General features: G+C 33.5%; 2 protein-coding genes across 2 annotated transcripts in view; one reads left to right on the top strand and one right to left on the bottom strand.

The window, feature by feature from the left end:
• Positions 1 to 18,921, bottom strand: part of LOC106461403 (kielin/chordin-like protein) — a 92,547-nt gene that overhangs the window by 70,393 nt on the left and 3,233 nt on the right. The window contains exon 2 of the mRNA XM_013921226.2: positions 15,672 to 15,766. The gene's annotated coding sequence lies outside the window, so the exon portion shown is untranslated. The remainder of the gene's footprint in view (positions 1 to 15,671; positions 15,767 to 18,921) is intronic.
• On the top strand, positions 6,177 to 14,934 carry LOC106461394 (ras-related and estrogen-regulated growth inhibitor-like protein). Its single transcript, XM_013921215.2, has 4 exons — positions 6,177 to 6,808; positions 12,182 to 12,238; positions 13,059 to 13,135; positions 13,651 to 14,934. The coding sequence occupies exons 1-4, from the start codon at positions 6,742 to 6,744 to the stop codon at positions 14,089 to 14,091; spliced, it is 642 nt and encodes a 213-aa protein (XP_013776669.1). The 5' UTR covers positions 6,177 to 6,741; the 3' UTR covers positions 14,092 to 14,934.

Genomic DNA, 18,921 nt, shown 5'->3' with positions numbered 1-18,921 from the left:
GATGAGAAGTTACTGACGTTCAAAATTTATAGCTGTTCCTGGCCAAATGTCGCACAGATAACCCATTGTGTAGCTTTGTGCTTAATTACAAACAAACAGACATTGATAATTTTACGTCTTATATTTTCACACAATTGAAGTTTTATATTTAGTATCTTTTTTCATATAAATGAAACTGGAAAATAACACTGTTTATTTGATTATGCAGATGTGTATGATCATATCTTTATTCTCTTTATCGATAACTCCTATATCATAGTTTTCGTAGACAGTTGTCATCCCACCTTGAACTATGTTCCATTATTTCACCTTCGTTATTGCAGAAAACCATAGCATAAATATTATTACGACAGCGGAAGTCACGCGACACTGGGAACAAGCGCGCTGGAGTTTCTGGAAGGATCATGCATTTTCCTGGCAACTCTAATTTGTTCGAGGCGCCCTCTTTTTTAGTATATAAGCCTGGCGAGAAAAACCAGCATGATCGAAGAGATATGCGAATAGATTGAAGAGATAGATAATTGAGTCAAGAGAGCAGTAGGCACCGTAAGTAAAGTGTGTGAATCGCTGTGATTTATAGTGTGTGTTATAAGGTTGGTAACTTTATAGTGACTATGGAAATTCTGTGTATTACTAAAATTTGTATCGACAAAGAATAAACTAGTTTTAATCAAGAAAGGACTTGTTTCTCGGAAATAATTTCTACGGGAAATTAACAAACAAGCAGATACCCAACCTATAATCCAAACGTTACGTGCCACAATACTATGCATAAAAAACCTTAAGCCTTTGTCATCGTCTTGACCATATAAGGCAAATTTCATGAATCGAACGTTCAATTCTTTATTTCATCGCTATAATTCTTACAGTCGCGTTTATCATGTAATCAACGAAGAAATAAATCACGCACTGCAAGCACCCATTATCAAATGTTTTGTTTTCCTACCGTAAAAATATACTACGAACTTCAGTTGATGAAATAAATAAGCAAACTTTAGGTTGTTCAATAATTACACCACTTATTACTACAATATGCTAAAAATAAGTCTTGCTGTAACAATGTCTTTTGTGTATGTTACTAAATTGCATGGGAAAGTTTGTCTGATAAGGCCCACACGTGCTTAAAGTTGATTGTTTTACGAAGACAGGAAGTACGCTCGACAAAAACTTTTCTTTTTTATTTCTTTTTTTTTTCTGTGTGGAGACGTTATAAATTTCGAATGTAAACGATCTTTGTATGATGAGTTAAATTCTTCGAACTCGGTCTTCGGAAGACGAATTGTTTACACACTTAGATGATAAGGGCCATGTCTGGAAGTTCACATCACTTACTAAAATATATTTGAACTTCTTTTTGCATATTTAAGGATTATTGTATCTCCAAGCATTATTCTATTTTATTTGAAATTCTAAGCCTAATGAGCTTAAGTTTCTGACCTGGAAAATATTAGGATTCAGAATAGATTGGGTAAGAACAATACGACCCCTAACTGGAAGCCAAGGTTCAAGTTTTGACGTCATAAACAATCTCTGAAGTTAAAAGATTCTCATATTTCCCTAGTTATGTATTAATAAATCAGCGGAGTCATGTTGGTCAGGATCCAGAACAGAACTCTTTGTGACGTTTTGATCACTCACCATAACGCCATATCGTATTTCAGGTCCGTCTGTGTTTTTCTCAACGTTAATTCACGTTAACTACAGGCGCCGTATTGACTCGGGCGAATGTAAGGATAGCTAGTTTGTTGCAAACTGAGTGGAGTTAACAGTCTAACAGACTGCTCCACGTGCATACGCTGAAGGTATTTGTGACGTTGTGATTGAGAGACAAAACACTAACTAAAACCAGTTAGCCAGGCCTGATTGACAAGCGTGAGAGTTTTTACATTGAAAGATATCGTATAGCGCCACATACAGGAACTTTCTTAAGACTTCTGACTGTATGTTTTGCCATTATTAAGTGAAGCTGGCTAGAAACGATATATAATGCTTCTTATATTGATTGAACTGACTGTATATGACAACACTGTTAACTAAAGCTAGCTATACACGATGTATGATACTGCTTATATTGGTCCAACTGACTGTATGTGATAACGTTGTTAACTAAAGCTAGCTATACACGATGTATGATGCTGCTTATATTGGTCCAAATGACTGTATGTGATAACATTGTTAACTAAAGCTGGCTATACACGATGTATGATGCTGCTTATATTGGTCCAACTGACTGTATGTGATAACATTGTTAACTAAAGCTAGCTATACACGATGTATGATGCTGCTTATATTGGTCCAACTGACTGTATGTGATAACGTTGTTAACTAAAGCTAGCTATACACGATGTATGATGCTGCTTATATTGGTCCAAATGACTGTATGTGATAACATTGTTAACTAAAGCTAGCTATACACGATGTATGGTGCTGCTTACATTGGTCCAACTGACTGTATGTGATAACATTGTTAACTAAAGCTAGCTATACACGATGTATGGTGCTGCTTATATTGGTCCAAATGACTGTATGTGATAACATTGTTAACTAAAGCTGGCTATACACGATGTATGATGCTGCTTATATTGGTACAACTAACTGTATGTGATAACATTGTTAACTAAAGCTGGCTATACACGATGTGTGATGCTGCTTATATTGGTCCAACTGATTGCGTTTGATGACATTGTTAGGTGAAGATGGTTAGAAACGTTGTATAGTGCTTCTTATATTTGTCTAAAAGAAGTTGTTTTTTTAATTATTTAAATATTACCTCGATACTCAAGCCTTGTTGTAATATGAAAGAGTGAATCGATACATTTGTATAAAAGGTATAATTTAAGAATGAAATAAATACATTAATTGACAGAAATCATCACTGAATTAGACATCCAATCTAGACATTCAAGCCACTATTATAAACAGATTAACCCCATCTTATCTTTTCTGTTTAGAAAAAAAAAGAAACAAGTTTGGGTATTTGTTTACGGATATTCATTCGCATAAAGCTACTTATGTGCTATCTGAATTAGCCATCCCTAATTATAAAACTGACAGACAAGATGGAAAACAAGTTCAACTGATGAATTATCTCTTTTACAACAATATTATGTTAAACAACAACTTAGCTAATGCAAATAACTCATACCAGGTGAGATATCTTAATAGTTAACATCAATGAAAAGTCATTATGATAAAGAAAAAGAACTATTTGCTCCTGACTGTATTAATACATATATATATTTCCAGTTTTAAATCATCCTGACACATTCTGTGTCTTAAAGTAACCAGCTACCATATGTTAATATAAACATCACCACATCCGTATCCTGGCAGTTGGGACGTGTGATATGAATATTGAATATCATTACCAACAATATAGGTTTTTCTTTCTTGATTTATGTTTAATAATAAAGCCAAACTTTATAATATTTACATTTGTTATATGAAGGGATGAATTTAAATTTTTTACACTGATTAGAGACATATTTACAATTTTCGTTCGAACGCCTGGGGAACAAAAGAACCCAACGATTTAATGGGGCTCTAAAGAGGTTTTTATAACGTACTCGTCAAAATAGTAAGGGTGGTGCAGAAGAAAAAAACGGTTTGAAACTCAATGTATTTTTTAAGAAGATGATATTAAAAATGACAACAACAAGACAAAATCTGGTGAAAGAAGACTAATCCATTGAGCTTCAGGGCTGCAATTGTAGGTGCAACGTGATTTTAAAATGTCAGCAACCTTTCAACCTAAAAATAATTTCATACACGAATGTAATACTGCGTTCCACATAATTCAACCAAAAATAAGGATCGTTGAATTCTATAGTTTTCAACGATTTTTAATGGAAAAAAAAAACTAATAATTATCCTTTGGTTTGTTTGTTTGTTTTTAGAGCAAATCTACATTAGGCTATCTGCTGGGTCCACTGAACCCTGGATTTTATCGTTGCAAGTTTGTAAACTTACCGCTGTCCCACCGTAGGACTACACTTTGGTAACGTTGCTTACAATTACGTAAAAAAAAAACCCGACTAGGATAGCATGAAAGTTTATTGGTTGTGACAAAGACTATATAATTAATAAAATTATATGCATGTGTGAAAACTCTCTAACCTGAAGTTGTGCAAGAGTGGGATTTTGAAGCAAGAAAGGAATGAACTTCGTTTGAAATATTTTATAAACTGGAAGGTTCTAGAGGTTTTTCTACTCATGGTATTACTTACACAAGAAAAACGCAAGTACATTGTTGTCGAGGCTTTACTAATATTGTTGACGTCACGTTATTCGAATCTTCGGTATTTTTCTTGTTACTTTAACTGAGTATTGTTGAATCATCGCTCACGTAGTTTGTATAAAATTCCAGGCCTCAGTAAATAAAATAAATATAGGCGACCAAGTGAGAGCAAGTCAAGAAGAAAGTTCAGTAAAGTGAAGTAGAGAAAAAGTTAAATAAAAGTTCAATCAGAAAAAAAGGTTAGAAACGTGAAGTTAGTTGGCGTGTGAGTGATTAGCCTTAATGGGTTTCACAGTTTAATAGAGATAAGGAGAATAATTTTTCTTGTCAAAGTGATTGAACCTGTCTGTGTGGACTTTGCCGAAAAGGAGACAATTATTTGAAGTTCAGGATACATCTGTGGTAACCCACGGGGTGGCGTAGGTGAATTATTCACTGATAATATTGTGGTAAGAGCAGAGAAAAATAGTTTGTCTTGTCAGTTAGATTTTAAAACCATTGAATCAGCCTAAGTGGACTTTTGACAAGAAAAAGAGAACTATTTAGAGTTTGAGATACAAGTGTGAAATCCATAGTGCAAGGAATTTTTGTACATAAGTTTAACTTGTTTTGAATATATTATTTTAAAACAAGTGGAGTGTGTGCTATCCGTTTATTGTTGAAATGTATTGCCTGTATAGCCTGGCATCATCAAATGATAGAAGCGCAGAAGAGAAGTGTTCTTTCCTCAACTTCCTTATACTTGTATCACATCAACTTGCCCACAGTGGCTCAGCGGTAACTCTCAGGGCTTATAACTGGGGCCAGTTAGGAGGGGGAGCAGGAGGGCCATTTGACCCAGGCCCCAATCTCAAAAGGGACCTCAAATTTAGACACTTAATTTTTGCATTTGTTAAGTTTCGCAACTTGTTTTAATGTGCCTCCCAAACATACCAAAATGTGACACACACTCAGCTTAGAGCTGCAAATTATATACACTGTTACCTCTCTGGTCGTTTGTTAATTTCCCGTATAATTTCTTTCGAATGAAACTTTAGCGACACAAGTCCTTTCTTAAATAAAACTTGTTTATTCTTTCTTAATACAACTTTGCAATACACTTAATTTCCACAGTCATTTTAACTTAAACACACGCTATAATTCACAACGATTCACGCACTTTACATACGGTCACTACTGCGCTTGACTCAATTGTCCGTCTCTATCTCTGCCTGTCTGCAATTATCAATCTCTTGTTACTTCTTGCCGGTCATATATATACAAAATAGAGGGCGTCTGGAAAACACTCCAGCCTTCACGAACGTTCTAGATACTCATTACGTGTTACCAGCGTCACGTGAATTCCGCTGTCGTAACAAGACAAATTAAATTTTCGAAATATGTTTCACTTTTCATTTGGGCTAATGATTGTCTTATTTTGTTTTTATGCGTCACCGTTTTTTTATTATTATAGCCAGAGGCCTGAAAAGATAGAAGTGGCCCGGGCCTCTCTGAACCTCTGAGAGAGCCTGCTTATAACACTAAAAATCGGGTTTCGATACTATTTGCGGTGAGCATAGTACAGATAGACTGTTACGTAGCTTTGTGCTTAACAACAAATAAATATATTAAATTTATTTTCCCTAACTGATACTGCCAATTTTAATTCAGGTTATAGTTTCTACTAGTCCCTCATTTCAAGCAGTAATCACTTTTCGTTTCTTTCTTTCTTTAGTAATGTAATAATTATGTATATTCTGTGATGTTCTTCAGTGCTTTTTGAACAACTTTACTAGGTTTTAATGCATTCCGGTAGCATTCTTAGATTCATGTGAAAAACGAAGTATTGTATGTATGGGAGGTTGGGTGGGTAAGGGAACAAGTGTTCACGTGGTTCATTCATGCGCAGAGATGCGTTTAACTATCGGTCTTTGTATTTTCTTTTAGTTGTGACCCGAAAATAGTACAGCTTTTTACTGCTTTCCCTCCCGAAGTCCCTTTTCTATTCTGTAACGTCAAGATTGCATCTTGTGTGTTTTGAATCGCACATGGGACATAAGTGATTGGTTGACGAACTTTCCGTCAGTTGCAGAGCTCCCACCTGCGTATTGGCGCCATTGTGTTCAACAGACTCGCGAGTGGGTGTTCCTTTTGACCCGAATGGCAGCTGGTCGAACGTTGTAAATTGCTGCTGAGGAGCGTGTAGCCTTCAGTTATACCGGTGACACGTTCACGTCAACACTCCCTCCCATACTTTCCTTATCTACCATTGTTTACATGGAAAGAATAAATCTGTCGTGACTCTTATGCGATTATTTTACTTATATGAGAGAATTTTGCCGTTCTGAAATTTGAACTCCAGCTGAAAACCTACAGTGCTTTGTTACAGCACGATCAATAAGACTACTAAAATTAAAACAGTCTTATTTAAAACTTGAAACGCTTCATTTGATTCAGAAGTTACAAAATCGTAGCGTACATCTTTTCAGCATTGTTTGTGCGACGTCTGTGCCAACAGTAGTACAATGACTGTTGCTTCAATGTCGTGTGTGAGAATTGTGGTGCTTGGAGCACGGAAAGCTGGAAAATCTGGTAAGTCATAAAATTGGATCTAAGAAGTTTTTCGGAAAGAAAGGAAGCAAAATGTGTGAATCAATATTCTGTTTTCAAGTACGTTTAGCCGCATTAAGCATTGGTAACGTCAAATTCAATGTTAAGGATGTTTACCATAATAATTCTGGACTTTCTTATTAACTTGGATCATATCTCAATTTATTCTTTCAGTTTCAATATTATAGACATTTCACTCTGACATCAAATTGTCGAATATCATTCAGATAATCTTGGTTTTAAATGGAAGTTTTTATATTCTTGTAATTACATTTTTTATGTGGGCTGGATGTGCCTAGTGATTAGCATGTCCGAACTATGAATGCGATGGTCCATGGTACACCACAAAATACGCTCCGTACTTTCGGACCATGGGTACGTGATGGTCAAATCCCACTTTTTGGTCAGAGAAGAGAAGCCCAAGAGTTAAAGGAGGGTTGCTGTTTATTAACTTTCTTCTCCGTTGTGTAGCTTTGCGCTAGAACAAATTATAGTCTTTCAAAATTTAAAGTTAATTAAATGTTGGTATTATAAATAATTTTGGAAATTATCCATCTTCCTCTTTAAAGGCTTAATTCTACAAAAGAGCGCCTAATTATGAAAGCGGGCAAAAGTGAAAGTACGAAAATTATTTATATTTACGAACTGTGCCAAGTGAAAGTGCATGAGATTCGTTCACAAGAGTTAAAGAAGAACTTCTAATACTTTCCGCTAGGGGCAATTTTCAACGATATTTTGAAAAGGCTCCATGCTGTCGCCATCACGTGGTAGGAGTTCGTAATTTGATTCTATTATTCAAGTGTAAAAAGTAAAAATCGTATCGTATATGACCTACTTGAAAATTCGCCAGAATACTGACCATCATTCGCTCGTTTAAGTTTCATAGCCTAAGATAAATGTGCGTTCGATAAGGCCTGCTCAACACCGGTTAATAATTTTACTGTGTTAAAAGTAAATTGTAATATTAATGTATTATACCTTTAATTTAATTTAATAAGAACGAAATACAGAGCCAAGTCGAATTTAACATGCTTTAGTAATAATATTATTGAAATAATGATTATTTTGATGTTTGTAAAAGCTTTGTTTCATTCTTTCAAATAGAGTAAAATAAGAGTTTGATTGAAGGTTGCATCATTAATATTGTTAACAAAAATCCAAAAATATTAAAACTTTCCGAAACATTGACAAATTCGATGATAAAAAAATATTGTTAACAAAAATCCAAGAATGTTAAAACATTAACAGATTCGATGAAAAAGAAAACTAGTAAGTCTGGATAGGTTCCTCGGGGAATATCAGTAGTTTTGTAGTTTCATATAGTAATACGTGAAAAATATTATTTCATTCAAATATGCTAGTGTTATGCTACTCTGGTTCAAATTCCTGTACAACTTAACATATCAAACTATATATTTTTTTACAATCAATCAGAAATATTTGAAGCTCGTATAACACATTATCAGTACTTTTTGTTTAACGGTCAAACTTCAGCAGTTTAAATGTTATTCGTTTTCTTTTTTTTTAAATCAGTGGTCTAATTTTATATACAAACGTATTTAAGAATTTTGTAATACACATTAATAATTAATCACCCACAATTACAAAGCCAAGTCTAATGCAGACTTAACGATCGGGAATCTTTTCTTAGTCAAACATTTTGTGATCCATTATTGAAGAATGTTCATAACTTCTATTTACCGCAGGAACTGAACCCTGAATTTTAGTTTTATAAGCCCGTAAACTTACAGCTTATCCACCGGGGGACTTGAAGCTACACATGTATATCTTAAATTTTCTTAAAGGTACTTGAAGTATATATTTATACTTTGGACCTTAAGCAAATTCATATAATAAAACCAAAGACTACTAATAGAAATTTCTGTATAAAGAATCTATAAATATAACGACCCTAATAAAATGTCGAAGGTTATACATTATTTCTAAGTTGGGTGATGCACTATCACAAATTTGATTCAAGGGAGAATCACTTAAAATTCAGTTGACTAACCTCAAATTTCTACATTAATGTTAAGTCTTAGAACAATGATTGGAAGAGAGCGGGGTGGTGCGTTTATTTTTACCAATTTAAGTCGGTGAAATTTCTGCATGTCTTAGAAATCCTGAAATGACCTAGTTTTGTACAGCGTTGTTAAAGTAACACATACACATATTATTCACTAAATCTATCTGTGGCCTTGAAGCTGTATTGTGCGTTGTGCTTTAGGGTAAAGCTTCAGAATGGTCTACCTAAGTTATGTCCACAATTGCCTTAAGTATTTTCTTACCAATATATTCGAAACATCTCTGAAAACGTTGTTGGGCACGTTTATTATCATATTTTTGAACTTCAATCATTATTTCGGACTGTTTGTTGTTATTTTTCTTTCTTAAAACATCACTTATTTAAGGCATGCATATTTTTAAAACAATCAATGAAAAATAGAGATTCCCATTCTACATTATAATTTCTAGATATACCCCTTGTATGCCCTCTAAGAATAAAGCATTTTGGTTTTTGCTTGTTTACAAACCGTTTTTGAAACATTCTTTTGTGGCTAAACAATCAAGTGCATAATTGCTACTTGAAAAATATCTCCTGAGTACTTAAAAGTCACACATTTTTACTCTTCACAGAATAGTTCGTGAATGGACGAGAGAGATGAGGTAATAATGCATAATAGCATATCTCATTCATCTCCTTTCTGTGTGTTAAAACTAAGTTTTACCTAAACAGGAAAAAAAACAACACTGAAAAATAAAATATGGCCGCTTTTAAACACTTTGCAGTGACATAAGTGATTAAATATTGAGTTTTCAGAGTTAAATAATATCGATAAGTAAAACACGTGGGAAAAGAACAACGGTGTTAACACTCGATCTTATAGTGTATAATTCCTCATAGTGCCACAGAAAGTAAGTATTTATAGAAGGGAACTGGTGTGAAAATCAAGTAAAAAGAGTTTAAAAAAATATCAAATCGCGAACAAAATTTATTAAAATTTGGAAATATTACAAGTACAGAATTATTAGGTAGATGGGAAGTTTTTGAAAATATCCAAACTCTTATTTTTTTCATTTATCTTCACTCCTCAGTTACCAGTGTAAGTACCTTTTGAGTTTCAAATACTTGATGACAAATAAATAGGCTGGAAAGATCTCTTACGCAATGTGTTTTTTTAAATCACCCTTCTAAAACAAAAAGAATTTTCAAATGATAGTAATAATAACTTGCACCAGATTTAAAATTCTTTTATTCGTAGTAACTAAGAATGATTATGTATTCATGTTGCTCTTTACAAATGCTAATATTCAATAGAGAGAAAAAAAATACAGAAGACTATTATTACCAAATAGTTATTAAGCACATTTCGAGTGGGAGTAAGTTATGTGTTACTTAGCTACCAGTAGAGATAACTGGACCAATGTACTGGAGTTCAGATTGTTTCAAGTGCTTTCCTGGCTTCGTGCAGAATCGTTAATAGTTTTCTCTGAAGCTCGAGTAGTCTCAGATGTACTTTCAAAGAGGCATTTCCTGTTGCCAATTTATGCAACGCCAAAATGGTCAAGCGTTGATAAGAGATGAATGTTTATTCTTAATGGATATAGATACTGATCTACATATAAGGCGATATACCAAAATATTAGAAAATAAAAGAATAAAAAATTTGAAAAGAAAAAGTATAATTTAATGAAAACTATGCCAGACTACAAGAACTGTTTCCCAAGGCATAAGATAAAAAAAATCTCTGTAAGTTTAATTTAGACATCTTAAACGATTTAATGTATGTGAATCAGATTAATGAAAATTTAGTCACTAGATCACTAGACATTTTAAGCCTATCTCAGTGAAGGTTTTTTGTTTGTTTTTAGATTTTTTTTATAAACAGCCCCCCCCCCCTCCTCAGTGGCACAGCGGTATGTCTGCGGACTCACAACGCTAGAAACAACAAACAACACCCTTGGTGGGCAGAGCACATATAGCCCATTGTGTAGCTTTGTGCTTAACTTCAAAACAAACAAATCTTATAAACAGAAATGATATTGCAAAATAAGAAATGATTGCAAAAGCAAAAGTTTACATGTTTGTATAAAATGAAATTGATAATAATAATAAGACAACAGATTATTTACCTGGTTTGTACAATTTTGCGGAATCCGATAAGCATTTCATTAACTCTTAGAAATTAAGACAAAATATAATTGTCTCTGTTCTAATAGTGTTTTGCATATAATTATTAAGACAGTTCCAAGACGTCGTTGATTATTGATTTTTACCTATTGATGTGACAAAGTAATTTTGGTTTATAGATGAAAAACATAAGATAAAAATGCTCCATACTCTGATTTTTTTCTGCCTCTTTTTCATACTTTTTGTGATATTATACAGAGAGTTGGGTACATTATATTAAAATATTTTGAATATGCAAATCAGCAAGTTACGTTACGGTCATAATCGATATGAAGTCGCGGTGAACGGCATGTACCGGAACTATATTTTGACATTCTTTGGCGTTTCGTATGTAGTATGATGCCACCGGAAACTAATTGTTTTTGGAAAAGTTATGTAACAGTTTTTTTTTTTCCAACGCAAGATATTCATGCACTCAGATATCATAAAGATGGGTTCACATTGAGGATTTAGAGTTTCCTAGATGGGGGTGGGGGATATCCATCTTACATAATAGCATTGGGAAAAGAAGGAATATGAATCAACTTTGGACACCATGATCACCAAGGAAAAGACCTGCAAAAACCTGTACCCCAAACGTAACAAGCAAAGTTTAGTCTTGTAACAGGTAAGAATCCACGAACACAAAAGTAAGTGGGAAAAGCCGTCTACATGACACAGGTAACAGTACTCAACATAATGATAAAAATAATGTGGCTGAAAACGATGCCAAAAGGGAATGGGTTCACCAAAGAAAGGCTTCCAGTCAAACTTTCCGTTCAACCGCTGCATACATGAAGCAGCTGGAGAATGAAATGGGTATTCTTTATCATGTTATTCCATATAAAGACATACCGGTCAAGTCGTCGGATGATGTGCTTATGGATGTCAATGCAATGTGACTGTTGAAACGGATGCTGGGAAACTGACGTCATCGTACACTAGATGGATTATGAAAAGCCTTAAGAGAGGAGTGGTATGTTTTAGATATGACATTCTTACGACAACGGATCCTTTTACAATGGAAACTACGCTGCTGTCAAGATGCACGGTCGTTAGATAGAGCATGACTGTAAAGACGTGGTTTGTCTCCAAAATCATTTTAATACAACGTACTCAACCTCTGTAATGTGCTTTATTATGGTTCTCACAAGCTCAACCAACTTTTGTTGTTGTTTTTTCAGCTGTGACGGTGCGCTATCTAACAAGGAGATTTATTGGTGAATACAGTTCAAGTAAAGGTAAGCGAATGTGCACCTAAAATTGAACACACACACACACAAAATGTAGCAAGAACGCTCTCACTTTTCAGGCTGTATTGGCCTGGCATGGCCAGGTGGTTAGGTCGAACGACTTGCAATTTGAGGGTTCGAATCCCCGTCCCACCAAACATGCTCGCCCTTTCAGCCATGGGGGCGTTATAATGTGATAGTCAATCCCACTATTCGTTGATAAAAGAGTGGCCCAAGAGTTGGCTGTGGGTGGTGATGACTAGCTGCCTTTCCTCTAGTCTTATACTGCTAAATTAGAGACGGCTAGCGCAGACAGCCCTCGTGTAGCTTTGCGCGTAATTCAAAACAAACCAAATCAGGCTGTATTATTTTGTTTTTCATTAAAGGTCGAAATTATGTAAAGAAGTCCTGTGGGTACATTCAAGATGATTCTTGAATAAACCAAAGTTTTAAAACGATGAGTAAAATGTTTTAATACAACCCAAAATACTCAACCTTGGATACATATGTAGATATTTAATCGGTGATCTTTATTTTGTAATACTAAACATGTAATTCATTTGTGTTGAAATAAACCATACATACAAGTTTTGCACTTCCTTGAGTTAACATATTAGCAAATTGGTTTTAAAAATCTAATTTTTATCTAGCTGCATTCAGTTAACTAGTAACACTATTATTCAATCATAATCTTATTACACAATTTTTATATAGTAGTTTAGTTATTTAGTTTTAAATCGTTATAAATCTAATCAGAAAATATGTGTAAAAATACTTTGCAATCCGTTGGAGCAATCTTGATTACTTAGTAATACCATTACTTTATTAGATTTGCTGTACAGACATGAAGTATGTGTCGATAGTCATCACTGCCAAGTTGAAATCCTTGATACCTCCAGATCCCAGGTACTTATCAATATGTTTGTTTAAGTGTAATTTTATGGTACGAGAATTAGTTCCTTTATTCATCATTTTCCTTAAAATATAACTTATAAACATGTGTAATTTCTCGAGTTTCATTATCTGGTAAACAAGTATTCGAATTAAAGTATTAGCCGACTGAACAAAATTTTTAGAATTTTTTTGTCAGCTCCATCTGTCAAGAATTCACAGAACAAAGACAAAACGCTCTACTTCAGACAAGTATAGTTCAGTAAAAAGTAAACGCCAACTGAATATATTTCTTTGAATACTAAGGCATTGAGTTATTTAACCCAATTTTTAACAGTGAATTTTTTTAGAAAAAAAAAAGAGAGATTAATTTGAATACTAAAGCATTAGGTAAATTTTCACCATTTCTTGAATACTGAAGTGTTAAGTAAACATCCATTATTATTTGAATGCTATGGTGTTAAGAAACTAAATAAATTTATTTAAATATTAAAGTATTGAGTGAATTAATATAATTTTTCTTGCTACAGGATGACGTCTTTCCTGCTGATAAAGTTGATTGGGCAGACGCCTTCGTTGTCGTGTACAGTACAGCAGATCGTCGTAGTTTCCAGGTGGCAACAGACAGTTTGCGACGTATTCAACAGCACGTAGCAGGCCGGCATGCGCCAATTATTCTACTTGGCAACAAAAAAGACTTAGAGCATGCGAGACAAGTGAGCGTCGACGATGGCCAAGAGATGTCTTTACAGTTTCAGTGTCAGTTTTATGAAGTTTCTGCAGCCGATACACATGTGGGTGTAACTGTAGCGTTTCAAAGTATTTTACGTGAGGCTTTTTCGCAGAAGTCCAAGCGGACTCTACCAATTAAACAGAAGTTGGGTGCCATGACAGTGTCAAAAATAATTGGTACTGTTTTTGGTAAGGTTGTAAAAAACGACAAAAAGAAAAGGCCATCTTTGTCTTTTTAACTTTCATTTTAGGTTCTTCTCAGCTCTTGGTTATTTCAGTTTGAGGAAAATGACGTGGCGTGAAAATTTATTTGGGGTTGCTGAGAATAAATCATTTCTTCCAATTAGAAGAAACATTGACATTTTATTGGTTCAAATTGTAGTTGGTTGTATGGAAGAAACAATGAGTTAATATGCTCGAAAAAAAAAAAAAGCTCGTCAAACAAATAGCGTCACATAAGTCTTTTGTATATACAAAAAGTATTCAGTTGCTTTTATCACAACAAATCTGTTGAAGATTGTTTTCTCCTAATATTTGTGATAGAGCAGAATTGCTTGCAGTTGATGACGTTTTCGGAAAATTCGTCTTAGAAGTCGATGGCACGTTAGTTGATAAATGATGGAATTAATCGTTAAAGTTTCGGTTTTACATGTCAAAAGCTGGCGAAAGCACATTGTAAACTGCTTAATATTTATAATAAAAATCACGTTAGATTTCATTCTTACTAACCTGAATAATCCATCAGTCGTTATATTCTGCCGCTTTCCATTTGATCACTCTAATATCTGAACGAGTCGTCGTGATCAAATTCCGTGTCGTTCGATCTGATTCACACCATCCAATCAGAACTGTAAACACAGCTGAGTTTGCGCAAATATTTCTTTCTTCCAAATGTTTATTTACAAAATGGAGGAAACCATTGTTGAAGCGATTAAATTTATCAAACTAATTAATTTCAAATACACGTATGCAATGCAAACATTTATCTAAATAGTTAATCTCATCATTTAACCTTCTTTTTTTCTCTCTGAGAAATCCATCTAAATCCAACAATGAAGCAATTGGAGAACGACGGAATATAACGACTGAATTATTTTGTGTTACAGTCTAACAAAAGTTTTTATCACAAACATTAGGCCTAGAGAGCTCTTTTGAACCTTCCATCTAAAACATTCCATTTTTGGAACTCCTGTGATGTTTTAATATGAATTGTGAAATATGTAAATTTTTGTATATATATATATATATATATGAAAGTAGTGTTATTTTATAATTTTGGAAATACAGCTTTCATTTGTTTTAATTTGTAAAATCACTTGGCACTTTTATCGGTTTACCTTTATTAAGCATGGTTTAATCTTAAATGGTTTAAAACTACCTTCTCCGATAAGTTGCGTACATAGTGTGTGTATATATATCTTACTGAACATGATACTTAGTCATTTGGTTCCATTTTAAAATATGCCTAATTTATAAAGAATAGATCTTATTTAATAATTGGTAAAATAAAACTTATGTTTAGATGTAAATTATTCTAATGGTTAATAGAATCGAAATAGTTTTACTCCATCTATAACATAATGTTTCAACTATTCTGTAAAATATATTTGTCTTTCTCCTCGAATGTTCTGTTGATATTCGTTTCTGAGAATAAAGATATATTATAATGAAATTTTTAGTCTTGTCACGCAACAAAATGATTTACTCTTGAAATCAAAATTTGCACCGATTGAAAAGTTTTTTTTTTTGTATAATTCAATTTGATGTTTAACATTTTCATAACTCCTCAAACTTCATATAAACCGGTTGTGCAACTTACTTTGACTGACGTTACTTGTATAATCGTCGAAATTTCGGTAGAAAACAAAATGTGGTCCTAGACGTCTTGTGACAAACTAGAATAACCCTGAAAAACTGTACAATACAAAATAGACAGTTCTTTACAAATACATATTATGCGATTCTTTCTTAAAAAATAAACAAAACAAAATTAATTTTACTGATCAAAACCATCAAGTAACAACTAAGGATTTCAAGAATTTAAAAACAATAACAGGCAGTATTTGTTTGTTTGTAACTAAGCACAAAGCTACACAATGGGCTATCTGTGCTCTGCTCACCACCGGTATCGAAACCCAGATTCTAGCGTTGGAACTATGCAGACATACCGCTGTGCCACTGGGTGGCAACAGGCAGTAAGTAGTGTAATACCTAAAGTAAAAAGTAACTTATCACGTGATTTTAATTTTTTCGTCGGATAAATAACAACAAATTTCTACAAATCTAATAATTTAGTTTAGTTTTAGAGCAAACTCACGTTACGTTAGCTGCTGTGTCCACCATAGGAAATCGAACCCCAGATTTCAGCGTTGTAAGTCCGTAAACTTACCGCTTTCCCATCGGAGGATATCTAATAAGACAATTAATATAACTGGAATAAAAATATGGTATTGTTACGTCTCCAGTCGTTAGTTAATTTTCCGTAACTTCGTTCCGACGAAACTTTAGCGACACAAGTCCTTTCTTAAATAAAACTGGTTTATTCTTTCTGAATATAACTTTGCGATACACTTAATTTCAACAGTCGCGCTATAATTCTCAACGAACTACTCACGTGCTTAACAATATTCTCTCTGACTGCAGTTCAATTACTCATTACACTGTTGTCCCGTCACGTTGTGAACGTTTTATATATATACAAGACTAACACATATCTAGTAAATGCTAGGGCATTCTTGAAGGAACAGGATATTTCTAGAAAGGGGTGGCGTGATACTAGTCACGTGACCTCGCTGACGCAACAGTATTTTAACTTCAAAGAACGTGAAATTAGAATATGTGATAATTGGATTAACACATGGAAAATAACAGACAATATATTGAAGAAAATCTACGCTTAAACAGACTTTCTGAATAAAAATTCATAAAATATAAAATCATGAGTATTATAAGTTTATAATTTGTGAAATCCAGACATAGATACGGAATAACTTTTGCATTGTATTATTTTATATATATAGTATAATAATAATAATCCCCAAAATACACAAATCTTAATAACAACAGTGTAAGTATTGAAGAATTAAGTATGATTTACAAACTACGTGACACTTGGTTAAAGAGAAAATCATTTTAGCATCAAAATCGACACTGATTTGACTAGCAATATCTACCAAAAATCGTTCATTGTTCTCAAAATTAATATTAAAAACAACAACTCCAGATCTAATCAGCAAAGCAATAAATCAAACACTATTTTATTATAAGTTACAGCTTTTACAGTAAGGAAGATTATTTTTAAAACAGATGCGACGTTTCGATACATGGTACTTGAGAATGATCGCATTAGTGATCGAAACGTCGAACCTGTTTTTAAAATATTCTTCCTTACCGTAGAAGTTGTAATAAAATAATACTTATAATCAGTAAGTAAACTATAAACGAAACTTAATAAATTAAACAGTGTTACTTCTAACGAGCTTTTTTTTTCTAGTCGTTAGATCAATAAAACAGACAACGCCCACACAGTTCTAGTGAACGATTCACCTTTGTTTGAAGAAGAAATTATAAATGCAATTTCTACAGGGGCAGAATCTGAAAAAAGTACCTCCTTATTACACTTTTTAGGACAACCTTTCACTCTTCGAAGTTACGAATCTCTTATGCCCATGTGGTTACAGGGGTATGTATATTGTAAGTGTTTAATGGCAAAGCATGAAGAAACATTAAAATAAGATTGTGCTACTTTAAATCGTATTTTCTGTGGTTGATAACTTCCTCTTGATTTGTGTTAATGTCATCTTGATGAAGGAAAAAATTATAGATATAATAACTTATTATTTCAATTAAGATTTGTAGAGACAGTTTTAATGGTGAATAACTGAGTTCTACTAACAAATTATCCTTCAAACAATACTGTATATAGTATGTTTTGACGTATTTGTAACAATAATTGAACGACAGAGCCAATAGTTCTTATCGTGTTAATTCCTTGCTTTTCTTGAAACTTTTGAGAAGACTGTAGGTCCGTGAAAATATATCAAATTAATGAAATCCAGTGTTTCAATATACCAAATTCTCTAAACAATGATATGTATGTAACAGTATTATAACTTATAAAATATTTCACGTGTTCCATTACTAGACAAGAGATATTGTTACGATATTGAAAGAATATATGCGGAAAAACATCGTTTCATTTGTTTAGTATTTTGTTACAAAAAAAGTTGACCAAATAGACGTCACGCCTTCAATTTCAAGATAGATGAAATGGTTCAGAAATCGAATGAATAACTTGACTAAACCTAAGCTTTGAGAATGGGAGATTGTCATGGGGGACTTACTCAGGTTTCCTGCCTGTATAGCCTTCTTCATTGCGTTAGGAAAATAAATTATAATTACAGCTTTACTTATCATTGTAGAGTCTTTTAAAAACCGTAAAATCTAATTGTAAATGTTTCTTAGCATTCATCCACCTGCTCTGCTCTTTCAAACTTCACTATTTCTAAAGAACTTGCTTGATTCGGATGTCTGGTGTGATCGTATAATTTTATTTAATATGGATTTTATTTACTTTAGGTTTAATTAATTGTTTGAAGTTAAGCACAAAGCTACACAATTTGCTTTAGGAAGACAATTATTGTGGAATTTATATTTTACGGTAAGAAAGGTTTTAATTATTCTTTGCATATTCTTGAAAGCCTTTTCAATGTTTTCTTTTGAATTTCATCAAATTGGCATTTCTTTTAAACAATACCACCCACCTTTCAGTTTCATGACATGTAGACTTGAATTTTACAACTTTAGAACTACGTTTTTTTTTGTTTAGATTTAGAAATAACTGACTTTTGAAACCCTGACTGCGTGTTAAACAACCAAAATGCCTACCCCAGAATACAGTTAATAAGCAACGGAATTATATAAAGATCATGAGTCATTATCACATTGTTTATATGCCGCGCATATAAACAATTAAATCAACGTTGGCCAGGTGGCTAGGGTGCTTGACTCGCAATCTGAGGGTCGCGGGTTCGAATCCCCATCCCACCAAAGATGTTTGCCCCTTTCAG

This window comes from Limulus polyphemus, unplaced genomic scaffold, assembly GCF_000517525.1.
Source record: "Limulus polyphemus unplaced genomic scaffold, Limulus_polyphemus-2.1.2 Scaffold38, whole genome shotgun sequence".
NCBI lineage: Eukaryota > Metazoa > Arthropoda > Merostomata > Xiphosura > Limulidae > Limulus > Limulus polyphemus.
This window is presented reverse-complemented; position numbering and strand designations above follow the sequence as displayed.